The 15189-nt window shown below is 40.1% G+C and overlaps 1 protein-coding gene across 3 annotated transcripts in view; it reads left to right on the forward strand.

The window, feature by feature from the left end:
* Rgs17 (regulator of G-protein signaling 17) overlaps positions 1 to 15189 on the forward strand; it is a 117455-nt gene that overhangs the window by 77790 nt on the left and 24476 nt on the right. For 2 of the 3 annotated variants that reach the window (XM_005390565.2, XM_005390564.2), the window contains exon 2: positions 1845 to 1988. In XM_005390565.2, coding sequence (XP_005390622.1) covers positions 1870 to 1988 — 119 coding nt within the window. In that variant the 5' untranslated portion in view covers positions 1845 to 1869. Of the gene's footprint in view, positions 1 to 1844; positions 1989 to 8045; positions 8206 to 15189 lie in introns of those variants that run through there. The other variant, XM_013517293.1, reaches the window with a different exon arrangement.

Below are 15189 nucleotides of genomic sequence, written 5' to 3' on the forward strand. Positions count from 1 at the left end.
AATCTCTTTTCCAATATGAGTGGCATTCTTTATTACATTGTTTAACTTAAATTTATGCCATTAAAGTAATTGTAGGTGATTCTGTGATTTGCATTTGACTGAGAGAATATTTGAGCTCAAATTATTCAGTTGGGAGCAGAAAGGCCAAAAACTTGTAGAGTTGGCTTTCTTTTTCTATTTCAGGCCTTTTACCTTCTGGTGTGTAGTTCTCACTCTCACCTGCCTTCCTAATCTAATCTTTCTCTTTGTCTCCACTAGTCTCAAGCGGCTCAGTCCTGAAGCAAATCTTTCATTTGTATCTCAGGATTCCTTCCAACCAGAAATGGTTTTGGAGATGTGCCTCGCTCGGTACTGAACCACTGGGCTCCTTGGTCTAGGTCTTATCTGGACAGGTTTCTCTATATCTTCATTCTTCAGCAGTTGGGTACCATTGAATGCTTAGAAAAAGTTTCTTTGACACCTTTATGGTGGCAGAACCACAACCGCTGATTTCATGCAAGTAACTTGGAATCTGGTGTCCTGCTTCTCATGCCTGAGCACTTTACATCTCACTGGAGCGGGTCTTCGCCTTTTTCTGTTTCTGTACATGAATCATAAAAGTGTCTGTGGCTTTAGCCCCTATTTACCTACCGCAGATGTTTTCTGTTTAGTTTCTGGTCAAAAGAAATGTTTATTTTGTTTTCAACAGTAAACTTTTAAAAGATACTTACCATTGTATTCAGAACCGAAAATAGAATTTTTAAAAATGAACTCACTCGGCCAGGGATATGTAGCTCAATGGCACAAGCGCCTGCCTAGCAAGTGCAAGGTCCTGAGTTCGATTCCCGGTACCAAAAAATAAAAAAACACTGAGCTCACAACGGCAGAATGACCCGAAGCACATTATAGGTTAATCAGCATTGCTCTAAGATACATATGACGATATATGTGTATGAATTATTTATATGGCATAGTTATCAAAAGTATAATTCAGTAGAATTTATTCCTCTTGCTGAAAGTTCATGCTAAATATTATATACTAAAATAACCTTTTTTAGCTATAGGTTAGTCCTAAAAGAGGACTGATTTTCTATATAGGTGCAGCTCATTTGCCCTGATTCGTCAGGTCATAGGTACAGCATTTGTATCCCAATTTTTTTTTTAACCTGCTAGTAAATCCTGCCGAAGTTATCCCCTCCAGTTTGATGGCTTTTTGTCTTCCCCGGATTCTCTTTTAAATGAAAATAAATTTTAGAGGATGAAGAAAGAAAGGTGATGCTTTTTGAAAATGGACTTCCAACCAAAAGTAAGGTCTGTTATCAGTGCCTTCAAGGTTAGGTCTCTGATGAGTTAAAGGTGCCAAAGAGGAGATCCAGTGTTTTGAAAGAGGAGAGAGGGCAGCATACATAGACCTTCCTCACCTTGACCTTCCTCACTGTGTTAATGTAGACAGAAGCTTTGCAGGGATGGTTTGTAAAGCTTAATTTGCCTCCCTATAAACATCAGCGGAGAAGCTGGTCAAATGCACCCCGCACTCATTAAAGGCGCTCCTAAGGGAAAGCTTATTTAATCATCCTTGAATAAAGAAGGAACTTAAAAATGAATTTTCAAACCTTACCATGTTTACCGTGACCGATGATTTTGATTATGTGGCAGCATTGCTATACGTTTATGCAGCAGATAATGGTAGAATTTTATCCTCAAAGTTTTGTTGCTTCCAATATGTTTTTTTCCCCTCTGAGAATATTTGATTTCACTGCTAAAGCTTACTGATTCCACTGTTCCTTAAGCTCTGTGTCCTTTAGCATAGGCAAATTCTCCTGAGGGCACTTTTGTCACATCCTGTGGTTTTTTTCTCCTTTCAGCCAGTTGGGTCCTGAAGTAGCTGAAATGCGAAAAAGACAGCAAACGCAAAATGAAGGAACACCTGCTGTGTCCCAGACTCCTGGAAACCAGAGGCCCAACAACACATGCTGTTTCTGCTGGTGCTGCTGCTGTAGCTGCTCCTGGTATGTCCTGTTGCAGGAACAATGACTCTTCAGTCAATGACAGTCCAAGTACAACAGTGGTCCCCTAAGATTATGGTGGAGCTGAAAAAATCCTATCACCTAGTGACATCGTAGCCTTTGTAAGGTTGTAAGGCAACACATCTCTCCCATCACATGCGTGCCGATGCTCAGAGAAGCAAACCTACTGCTCTGCCAGTATACAAAAGTACAGCACATGCAGTTAGGTATACTGCATAGTACTTGATAATAAATATATTACTGGCTTATGTATGTACCATACTGCATTTTTATTACTATTTTAGGGTATACTCCTTCTATTTATAAAAAAAGTTGACTGTGAAATAGCCTCCCATGTTATGCTAGCAGCAGTCCCATCCCTCACATGTGTGTTTCGTGTCTTGATCGCATCACAAGCCCACACTGGGTGACTGACCTACATCATCTAAGATTGTTTACATGCGTTCTGTGATGTTCCTGAGTAATGAAATTGCCTAGAAATGCATGTTTCAGATCACAGCCTCACTGGTATTTGAGGCACTGCTATTTCATTTGGCCGCTAACAGCGTGCAACAGAACTTCAGTATTCTGTTTGGTGTTTTAATCCTGAAGAAATTAGGAAACCAGTTTTGGCAGGTCAATAAAATAACATCTGGTAACAGAAACATGGCAGAGTGCAAATAAGAAAAAGAAATATCCTCTGTAATACAGTGTAACAGAACTTAAAATAGCTTTCTTTTACAAGATAATTTTGGTTATAGGTACATGCTGAGTTTTTAAAATTTTTCATTACTGCAAACCAGCCCTGCTTTAAAGAGAATTTATTTTTCCAACATGAGATGTTCCATTAGCCAAGGGAGCTAACCCTTATTATGTGTTGGACACTATTCTCAGCTCATTATATATAGTGTCTCATTTTGTTACTGCAACAACTTTATGAGATACGGATTCATATAATTGTTGTTTGATAAAGGAGGAATCCGAGGACCAGCGAGGTCGAATCATTTGCTAAGTCACACAGTGACAAAGGAAGACAAAACTTGAACTCAGGCAGTCTGACTTCAGAACCACCCTGTTGAGTCACTGTACAGTATTTCATAGATTAAGACCAGAGCTAGGTGATTTCACAGTGTATCACATACACTGTGATCAAAATACTTAACTTATCTAGAACTCCCATTCCTCCAATCTGAAATTATTAAGGCTTAAGGAGTGAAGGCAGATGAATTGTGTATGACTTCCCTAACGAAAAGGTCATCATCCAGACAGTAGTTTGTTTACATTCATAAAAACTGCTTTGAACCTTTGAGATTACTACAGTATCTGTAGATTGTCTAGGGCTATCGTTTTCCAGACTTGATGGAGCCTGTTCATGATCTGGGACACCACTGTAGCACAGCACTTTCTTTATTCTTTATTAATGGTCCTGGGGATTGAACCCAGGGCCTCTTCACTGAGCTACATCCTCATCCCTGTTTTATTTTTATCTTGAGACAGGGTCTTTCTAAGGTCACTAAATTTCCAAGGCTGAGCTTGAACATTCAGTGCTCCTGCGTCAGCTTCCCAGAGCGGTGGGGATTACGGGTCTGCCCAGCTAACTAAAGCGCTTCTATTCTGGCCGCAGTGATATGCCACCGTATCAAAAAAATAATCTTGATGAACATTGCAAAAGTATAGAGGCCATACACAAGAAGGTGACTTGATCATCTGGGCCTTCCTGATCATTTGGACCTTTGAAATAGGTTAGAGAGATCCAGAAGACCATCACTGGTTTAGAAATTCTACTTGTAGGTCGGATCTTAACGGGACACAAAATTTAGGGTTCAAAGAAAACAGCATTCCATCCAGCATTCCCCTGAGGAATCTCATCTATGTGCATCTCAGGGCTGTGGGTTCTACTGATTTTCTCATTACAGATACTTGGGGAATTTGGACCTGACTGGATCACGGGCGTTTAGATTAGATAGGACCTTGGGAATCTGCTTGTCCATGGCATTATCCTTTCACCAATAAGGGAAAGTTGTTCTTGATGCTGTCAGTTATAAAACTACAATGAAAGGGTGCTCTCTGGCACTAAGTTCATAGTTTTTAGTTAACCAACTTGGCCTTCATTCAGAGCAGACCTCTGACCTTTTAGACTAGTGGTTGTGAATCTCTGTGTCTTCTCTCCCTGTCCCTACTGTCAAGAGTTCTGTTGCCACCCTGACCCATAGTAACCTGGCCGTGCAATTGGGTGATCAGTACCCTGTGAGGAGGGATGTAATGAAATTTAGCACTGTGCAGTACCACCACATACTGCCTTAATGTTCTCATACCATCGGCAGAATTTTGTTCACTGACAAATATATAACTCTAATCTTATTTTTACCCATCTCTTTAAGAATTATGGATGGGGAAAAATGTGACATAAAACAAATTTTTATTCTTTATCCTTACTATCAATTTAAATGTAGAATCTGAAGAAATTAATATTTTGCCTGTGGAAATGTAACTGTATTCACTGAGACTTGCTTTTGTTTGCCATGCCAGCCTTTCATAAGACTTGCTTTTATTCTTAAAAGACACACGAATATCAGAACATGCAGATTCATCCATGGGCATCAGATTGTCCCAGAACACAGTCTATAGATCAAGAAAAAAAAACAACAGCTTTTGGAAGCCTCATCAAGTTGCCACACCGATGAGTGACACCTCTTTTGGATCCCCAAACACAAGGTGTGTTGCTGTGTGCTCCGTGCACCCTAGAACAGGATGTGGCTGGCGGTCAGGAACTGCACATGTGAGCAGTGGGTCATGGATGTCTGAGCCTGTTGGGCCTTACGCTCTACAGTCTGCACACTTGTATCCTATTTAAGACAAATGATCAGTAATTTCTAATGCCAGCAACTTAATTTTTTTAAAGGAGGAAAGTTAAATTACTTTGAACAATGGATTTTTAATTATGACTTATCCAACTGCAAAGGAAAATTTCCTTTGTATATGCATTTTGTTGTTTTTTTTTTTTTTTTTTTTTTTGGTTTTTCTCCGGTACCGGGCACCGAACTCACGACCTTGCGCTTGCCAGGCAGGCGCTTTGCCGCTGAGCTAAATCCCCAGCCCCCTGTATATGCATTTTGAAAGTATAATTTTTTTTTTACTTTAAGTGTAGAATATTGTAAAGGAAGTTCTGAGTGAAAAAAAAAGTGCCAGGTGTGGCAGCACATGCCTGTACTGCCAGCTGTCAGGAGGCTGAGGCAGGAGGATCACTGAAAGTTCGAGGCCAGCCTGGGCTTCCTAGTGAGTTCAAGGCTAGCCGGACTATATGGCAAGACCCCGTCTCCCAAGAGAAAAAAAAAAATAGAAAGAAAAAAAGAAAGAAAAAATTGTCCTTCAAATTATCCAGGCTTGGTCAAAGGAGCAGAACAAAAGAAAAATGAAAAAAATCTATTTTAGTGACAAAAACAGAAATCAAAATATGAAATGGCTGTCGTTTGTGAATAGGAACAGTTATCATGTGACTGGTTTTACTTTGTTTTAAGGAAATAGAGTGCTAGGAAAACAAATGTATAATCTAGGAATAAATATAAATATTTCACCTTAGCTTCACATATTATGGGCTTTTTAAGAACAACATAATATTTCCTTCTAATTTGAGATTGCCCTTCATATTTCATTGTTCGTTAGTCTCTAATTTTCTAATTTATCCCTATTTTTATAAAAATAACTACTGTGATTTATTTGGTAGAGGAATACAGACAATAAGTACCTAACTGCTGCGTATTTCCAGTTTCCTTCAAAATCTTAACAGTTTGGGTATACTTTATGATGACTTTTAAACCAATTCATGCTCTAGCCCTGTCAAAGCACAGGGCTGTCTTCCGCAAACCACTGCCCCCTGTCTCTCCTCGTAGCACTCCATTTCAGCAAGTGAACGGGAGGGTGAGGTTTAGACCATTTCATTGTCTTACATAAATGAGTGACGGGTGCTTGCATATCAGTCTTACACAGTTGCTTCATGCGCAGAACCTTCTCTACATGACACTGCTTCTGATCAGGTGGCCAGACTGTGTGTAGAGCAGCGATGTTGAACCTTTTAGACACTAGTGCCTATACTGCAACCCAAAATCCACTTATTTATCGCAACACTGCAGTTAAACCCGAACACTGAGGTTTTGGTTTAGAAAAAAAACAACTCATACATCAACATCTTTTGTCTTAAAAACGCAGTAACAGAGTTTTCCATGATACAGCTTTTTATTGAAAGGTAAAAGCTTGCATTTGGCGGAGTTTTGCACACTTAATATGACCTTTGCTGTTGTGTGTATGATGTTAATTTGTCGAACTCGCTCGTACTTCCTTAGTTTGAAAACAACACACACGGATCTCAGATCATCTGTTGGTTTGTTTCTTGTGTCAGAGTAGATATAATTCAAAGCTGAAAACAGCTGCTCACAAGCATGAGGTGATCCCAACAAAGTAAGAAAAGCATTCCCAAGTGCTTTCATTTACTTCAAATTATTTGACAGAGAATTCCACACTTTAGGGTTGTCTCCATATTATATAACTATAAAACCTGTTACTGAAGTTCTCCTCTGCAGCTGCTGCAGTGCTAGAACATGCCTTGTATATTTCGCACTGGCTTGTGAGATGGTCTGCCAATGTAGAATTTTCTAAATGCTTTTTTAGATTTGGAAAATATTTCAGCTGCCCTCCTTCAAGGTCTGGGGTGACTTGACTTGTTGGCCAACAGAGAGGGCTCAGCATACCCGCTGCAGCACCTGTGAGCCACCGGTTTAGAGGTTCAGAGCTGACACTGGCACACAGAAAAACTTGCCTCTTCAAGTACTAGCCTTTTTCTCTGTTCCTGATGAGAAAAAATCCTTTGGGGGGCTGGGGATTTAGCTCAGTGGCAAAGCGCCGGCCTGGCAAGTTCAAGGTCGTGAGTTTGATTCCTGGTACCAGAAGAAAAGACAAAACACACACAAAAAAAATCCTTTGGGAGGCATTGGGGCTCCTCACAAGCTGCTGACAGGACAGTGTGAATGAATGAGTTTGTTCAGATGTTTGCGCCTGAGATGACTCACGCAAGAGTGCACTGCAAACGAGACACCACTGTGCGCTCACAAACACAGAGAGCACCAAAGAGGAGAGGAGGGAGTCGGGCTTTCCCATTTATTTTACATTTAAAGCGAAAGTCTAAATTGTCCTGCACATGCTGTCATAACATCAGAGGTTACATTAAAATAACCCAGGATAGTTTTTTGAGGCTTTAGTTGCTAATCACTTTTTTAATGCCTGGTTGTTCTGTTGGAGTGCCCTTGAGCAAGATGAGTCTCCTTGTGTTCAGTCATAAAAAGCAGAACTCAGGAGACCTCAGCTACCATGCTTTCAGGATGTTCATGTGACCTGTGCTTAGTACTGAGGGAAGTAGGGGACGCAGGATTACTGGCTGCGACCCTGGCTCCCACTGGCTATTTCAAGTGCAATTGCTCGGTCTTCAGATGTCTTATACACTAGATTCACCTGTAAACTTTTGTTTAAAAGAAATGCACTCACTAACAAAATTGAATTTGGAAAGTGAAGTGTCTAATTTTACAGATGAGTAAACTGTTGGCTACCTGCTATCAGTAGATGGATCAGTGATACAGGTGGGATTAAAAAGCAAGCCTGTTAATATCCAGTCCAGTGGTGGCCCATTTTAATAGGACTCTTCTGAACTTTTCTCTGCCAGATCTTACCAAATCCAGCCTTGCCATTGAAACCAAAAATCTCATGTCCTACTGCATGCTGCCCCTAATATTTGTGTGGTCCATGGCACCACATTCTTCCCAGGAGAGATTAGTCACAGAATAAAATTAGTAAAAATCAACTAGTCCTTTGAAATTAAAGTTGTCTCCCTTTGGACACCTTCGTTCCCACAGTTCCCAGGCTGTGGGAGAGATCTCACTAAATAAATGTTAGGTGCTTCATGAACATGCTTTTGATTGCCCCCTGTTTGTTTTAACAAGTACCACAGCCTCTGTAATTGAAAACAGTGCAATAATAACGTCCTGTTTAACCTCTGATGCTGTTACACTTTAGCTCTCTGCCAGTGGAAATACTAAGATGCATGCTTTGAAAGTCAAGGGATATTTTTTTGAAAAGGAAAACAAAAATCCACATCTGCACCATGGTGAAGAAACCACTCCCTGGAAATAAAACTGCTCACACATGCTGTTGAATCATCTCATCTGAGGCACCAGTGAGTAAATAGTCTCCTTTGTCCCTGTCACCCCCAGAAAGCTGATTCATCCCACATAGGGGTATCTGTTATTCCTGTGCCATACCTTACTCTGCACAGGATTTCCAGAGCATTTGTAACCAGGTCATCATAAATTAACCCAGAGAACCTTATAGTTTTGTCTCATGGTACTGTAGAGAAATTTCCTGTTATATGAACTTTAAGTTACAAAATCAAAAGACACCTGCCATCTGAACCAAGGTTTTGCATGTCATACGCACAAACAGGAAAAGTGGACATTTGGACTATGAAACTTCTCCATTCATTCATTCAATCACTCATTTATAATTTCTTGAATGTCCATTGTCTCCTATCACTGTTACATTTCATGAGTTTTCTCCAGATTCTCACTGCCTCTGCTTCTCCCTGGAAACAAAGCCTCATCAAGCAATTGAATCTAAATAAGAATATTTGGTGTTATTCCCAAGTTGCCCTCTAAAAGAGTCTAATATTAAAGCTGCCTCTGCCAAATATGTGTTACGTACGACCAAAGTCCTAGCTGTTGTAAAGCTACCAGAGTTAGAACAGAGCTGACCCTTTCAAAGGTATGCCATGTGTATTCCTTTTGATGCAGCATTTATTTAGACGTGCGTAATTTTGTAAGAATTATGTTGCAGTACACTATTTAGATTCTAAGTGGAAAGATAGATAGGAAAGAAACAAGGTAATAGACGAAAATATTGTGCCAGGTCTTATTCAGGAGATTGGAAAGGAGACCTGCGAACCAATAAAAGTGGGGCACAAAAGATTAACTTGATTCAGATGAGAAGGCAAAACTCAGCTTAGAATCTAAGGCACCGTCCAGCTGTGCAAGTAAATTCAGTAAGGAGACAAGGAAGTGTCCTGGTGAAAACCTTTGGGGCAGCAGTGGTGACAAGTGTGGTGTGGCTTCCCTGAGGTGGGGATAGGAAGGAGAGGATAATCTGCAATGTGAGGTGTCTGGTGAGGGGTCCCAGGGTTATCAGAGGATAAGATGGAGAGAAAGGTGAAAATCTGATGGCATCAGCCTCAGGATCTGGAAGGGAAATGTCAGTCCCACCTCTCCCTGTGGTGAATATGGGAGGAAGGGTCTGTGTAAGCTTCTGAGAGAGGCAGCGCCTTTGGAGAGCCAGATGCCAGGATGTCCCGTGGAAGAAAGTGGGCCATGGAAGCTTGAGAATGCTGGAGAATGGATTTGATGTGGGAAGGGAGTTGCAAAGAAAATGAGTGATCTCAGGTAGGAGCAGCTTCCTTGTGGTGCAGAAGCCCAGAGTCCTTAAGCAGATGGGAGAAAAGAGAAGAGGTAGGAGGCGTTAGTTATAGTGCAGCCAGGGTTGACCGCGTGGAGATAGCACGGCCAGCTCAGACCTAGGGAGGGCCCAGGGCATGTCAGCAGGGCTGACTCATGGTGTACGGCAGTCGGCAGTGGTGAGCACTGCAGGTGTCTGGATGGCCAGGATGTGCTGGAGCTTTCGGATGACCTCAGCAAGGACTGCACCCCACATACCCACGGCCATGCCTCCGCCGGCCTGCACAACACTGGACATGCGCAGGGTCCAACTCCAACTCAGAGCTCTCTGGATTACTTCATACAGTGGCTCTCCTTATACTTGACTTGTGCTTTTGTTCTTCAGGTCCAATTTTATTGTATAGATTTTGCAGTTGAGTTCACAAAATAACCAGTCACTACTGGGTATTTTCATAAGCTTATGCTAAGGGTCCACTTTCAAATAGTCAAAAAGACATTTTGGCTTATATTATTTGATGGGTAGAAGTGCTTCACATTTGTTGAATGGATGATTGATTTGGATTTGCCAATTGAGTTTACTTTATAAAATATGAAAAATCTGTGTCACAGAAATTCTTTTGAAAAATTTTCCCAAGTCTTGCTACAGTTGCATGGCAGGTGATGCTTATTAGAAAAACTACCAGTTTTTCTTATGCGCTGTTTTCCTTTAGCCTGCCATGTGTATGTATTATTAGTAGTAGTGCTGGTACGGAAGTACTAACGTCTGCATAGGAGTTCTGGAATATAAAGTCAAGCTGGACACAGTAAGACTAGAGAATTGGCAGTGACAAATAATAAAGACCATGTCTGCTGAATCAGTAGTTAGGATTTTACACTTCTTTGGAAATGGGAGGTGACTCAAGATTAGTAAGAAGAAGATAAAGTCCGTTTTGTGTTTGAATGATATGCCTCTGAAGAGAATGGAAATTATTTGGAAAGATAGGACAAAGACAAGAGGAACATAAACAGGAATAAAATGAATAAGAGGAATGAAAGGAATGGAGAAGTTTTTCATATTCAAGAAAACCTTAGAAGATACTGTCAAGAGTTAGTCTCAGATGAGAAGGAAGAGAGAAGGGTAACTCCATATTATTTGCTTGTGTGGCTGGCTTGATGTTGATTTGTCCAATGGGAGAAGAGGGAGTTGTTTAGGCCAAAGATAAGATGGCAACTTTGGCTTGCTGTTTGTGGTACCTAGGACTTAGTTGTGAATGAATCTGAGCTTGCCGGGCATTTTTACATTAAATGTGACAAACAGGAGCAGTTGTGCACATGCGTGCAGACAAGAAACAGACTGGGAAGTGTCATGCAGGAGACGGCAAGGGGTATCACTGAAGCCAAGGAGAGAGAGTCACAAAAAAGGGAGTGAGTGAGGCTGAGATACGCCAGAGAAGTCGGATCTGGTCAGGATTCTAAAGCATTTCATGATGTGGCCAGAGAGGAGGTTATTGGTGAGCTTTCTGAGAACCAGGCTTCTCCCTAATGTGCACAGGGAGGAGGAATCTAGAGAAAGAGAAGCTGCTGCTGAAAAGGAGTAAGTCTTCCCAGTGAACATTTAGTGGGAAGCTGGCCTTCCCTTCACGATGTAATCAAGACAAACTACTCAGTTTCTAAGACAGTGTGAAATTAAAGCCTTCCAGAACAAATCAAGTAGCTACTTAGACAACATTTAAAAACTTCCTCAGCCTTTCCTGATTAATAATACAAAAATGAGGCAGTAAAATTTTTATTACCTTTACCTTTTCCTACTTTGAAGTATCAGTCATGCTACAGAATGCTTGAAATAAATATTAACACTTTGTTTTTGTCCCTCTCAATTAAAATTCTTCATTTTTTTTTGGTCTTTTTGAGACAGGGTCTCACTATCTATTCAGGCTTCCTTTGAGCTCACTTTATAGCCCAGCCTGGGCTCAAACTCACAACGATCCTCCTGCCTCAGCCTCCTGAATGCTGGGATTATAGGTGTGCACCACCATGCCTGGCTAAAATTTTTTATTCTTCTTCTTGTGCCTACTCTAGTTTTCCTCATGGTCTGTGCATAGTAGACCTGTTACAATATGTCTGCTATTTTTGGACATAATTCATGAATCTTTTCGTTAGATAAAACAATGAAATCCACTTCTTGTGAAAGCGCAGTTTATTGTATAACAATTCTGCTCAATTGAGCATGCTGTAAAAATCTTAGAAGGGAAAAAAGGGAACAAAACTTTTATAAATAAGGAGGGGGACTGAAGTTGAAGGGAGGGTAAGGGAATGGGAAGAAAAAGAATCAAAATATATCATGTACTGGTACAAATTCCTTATGATGAATGTGATCATTCAATATACCTAAAATGTACCAGTAAGTTTAATTTCACAAATCCTTATCTTTGTTATACACACCAGTATGCCACATATTAATATGAATTTCATGCAAAAGAATGTCTGTTTCTAAGTAGAAAGCAAATTCTACCATTGCTTCTTTTGATATAAAGAAATACAGATTTTTTTTTTTTTTTTTTTGGTCTTTTTGAAACAGGGTCTCACTATGCTGTTCAGGCTGGCCTTGTGCTCACTTTGTAGGCCAGGCTGGTCTTGAACTCACAACGTTCCTCCCAAGTGCTGGGATTACAGGCGTGCGACACCACACCCGGCCAGGTTATTTAAAAGTGCAGAATGATTTCAGTCAACCAATTCCCTAAGTAGTAGTAGAATAATAACTCCATGTGCCTTATTCTAAGTACAAGTTGTTCTGTCATATTTAAGGCTTACACACAACCTTTTATAAAACATCTTCCTTAAATAAAGCCTACTTTCAAGAGGCAACTTGAGATAGAGAAAGAACAACCTTCCTGGAATTAGACAGATCTGGGTAGATCCCTATTCATTGTTTAATTTCTCTGAGTCTTAGCATCTTCCTTGATAAAAAATGATTAGTAGCATATATAAATAATCTAGTTTATAGTTCAGTACTTTTTATAGGGCCATGAATGGTTCTTTATTAGTAGATATTATACCTCACTTCTTTACAAGTCCCAAACTGAAAGGATTTTTTTTTAAGAGAGAGGAGTTTTATTGAAAATAGGAGAACAGCTCCTCGATTTCTAGGAGGACTCCCAGATGGAGTGGCCACCAAGCCCTTTTGTCAGGGTAATTCACAGAGCAAAGGCACATGTGAGTACATGGATCAAACTACCAACAACCTATAGGATTATAAGTATTCAAGCTGGAAGGAATTTAAAATAGGATGTGATCATTGTGCATATCTCAGTGTTCTTTTTTTTTTTTTCTGGTACCAGGAATCGAACTCATGACCTTGTGCTTGCCAGGCAGGTGCTTTTCCACTGAGCTAAATCCCCAGCCCCTCAGTGTTCTATTTACATGTTGTCAAAGACCCAACCGAAGGTAGTCTAGCACCTCATGCTCAAAGCCCTGGCTTCAGTACCCAGCACAGAAAGCAAAGCAAAGCAAAATAACACAACACAACACAACACAGTATGTGTTGTCAGGGCATGTAACAGACAGTGTTTATTCTGTTCCACTGCCACCTTCCTCCCAGCTCTTACACTAATCCTGTATTGCTGGAGCTCACACCCCACAGTCATAGGATTTCTAGAGTATGAGAATTCCTATATAGTGGAGTGAAGTATCCCACCTTTCAGGATTGTTGCCATTGATTGTACTGGTCCTAAGGATGCCCCCCACTTTTACCTTACACAAAGACATATCCACAGGAACTGAAAAACATCAGGGAAAGGGATGTGTCTTAGTTACTTCCTCATTGCTGAGACAAAATACCTGACACCCAAGGTTAAAAGAGAAGGTTTATTTAGCTCACAGTTTGTAGAGGTTTCAGTCCATAATTGGCGGGCTCCCAGGCAGAGTGGCTTGGCAGAGGGGCATCACAGAGGAGAACCAGTTCATGGTGCCCACAAGATAGCAAAAAGCAGCAAGGGAGGAGAGGACAAGTCTCTTTCTGTTCCTTATAGTGTAATGCAGGTTACCTGCCCTTGGGCAAGTGTAGTACTCACACCCTTAATCCTAGCTAGAACTGCCAAACCAATCAGTGTACTGATTTACTAATCACATACCCTTGATCCCAGCACCACACACTCAAAATCTAGCTGCCTCTGCAAAACCTTATGACCACATGAGGCTTTGGGGAGCATCTAGACATGCGCCATAACAGGATGAATGGGAGGCTGATAAGTGACCCTGCCAACTGTCAGGACGGCTTGTGAATATCAACTGTTACAGTTGCCAGTTTTTTCATTCTGCTTCTATAACAGGGGCACAACTGAACTAAAATCACAAGCTAAAGTTCCAGCATAACTGGTCATTTAAAGGCCCAGATGATTGCATGCCGTTTAATAACTGAACAGAAATCCACTTTCCTTTCATATCCAGGATACTTGCTTTTCCACAAAACATACACTAATGTACCTATAAATTACAGAGAAAATTACTGTGGATGAAGGAAGCAGTTTAAAATAAGATTTCAATCAACTGGAGAGGTAAAGGAGAAGATTCCTATGGTTGGCATGTATCATATATAAAATTTATGTGCATATTCAGTTGTGTAATTCTCTTCATTTTAAGAAAACATAGGAGCACTTTATTTCTGTCTAATAAGAAGCTTTGGTTATCTAACTGAATGTAAGCTTACGTAGTGCATCCAGATTTTAACCATATAATTTTGTTAAACTCAGTTGGCATTCTAAATCAAGTAAGTATGTCAAGGAACCTAAAATATGTGTTGTAAGGTTTGAAATAAAAAATGTAATGAAGATAAAAAGCAGGACTTTCAAAACATACATAGAGAAAAATCAAAAGCAAAAGGGAGAAACGGAAAACAGATTTGTCTTCAATTTTCTTGTGTCAAAAAAAATGTTTACATAGAACCCAACAGAAATCATGTGGAGAATTTACTCTCACAATGGTTCTTTTAAAACATTTTTTAAAAATTCCTGCTCATTGGTAATTAAAAGGCTTTTGTAATTAATTTGTCTAAGAATGTCTGACCCAAGTTTCAAACACCCTTAGCATGAGTAGAATGCAAAACGAGTTATTATTGGAAAGTGTAACGACAGCGTTAGTAAGATTACACCTGTCTGTTTTTGAGACTAAAGTACTGTACTCCTAAAGTAAACGACCTTGGGTTTGGAATTACTCAGAACATTTTCTAAATACCAAAAAAGAAAAATGGCTCCATTTGTGCAAGATTAAATTTATCCCCTTCTTGTTTAATAATTATATTTACAGGAAAATAGAATGACTCTTTGAATTCCTTAGAAAGATATAATTATTAAAACTCTTATATGTAAGAATAGATATTTTTCCAGATGAGAGTAATTACACCCAGAAACTTTTTCAGTTATCATTTACTCTGACTTCATTTTTACTCTGACTTGGTTAAAACATTGTAGTGTATTTATAAAGGTAACACAGCCATCTAGTGGAAACTTTGTTAATAGCTGGTTATTTTACTTGGGAAATGTAAGTAAATGAAAGAAAAGCTTATAAAAGTGCACAAACACCTGCTCATTTTTAATCATGCATCATAGGATGCATATTAGCGAAATATAGAAGTCTAGTCAGGTGTGGTGGCGCACGCCTGTAATCCCAGCACTTAGGAAGCGGAGGCAGGAGGATCATTGTGAGTTCAAGGCCAGCCTGGGCTACAAAGTGAGTTCAAGACC

The sequence above is a fragment of the Chinchilla lanigera genome, unplaced genomic scaffold (assembly GCF_000276665.1).
Source record: "Chinchilla lanigera isolate Chin_1 unplaced genomic scaffold, ChiLan1.0 scaffold00038, whole genome shotgun sequence".
NCBI classification, from domain to species: Eukaryota; Metazoa; Chordata; class Mammalia; order Rodentia; family Chinchillidae; genus Chinchilla; species Chinchilla lanigera.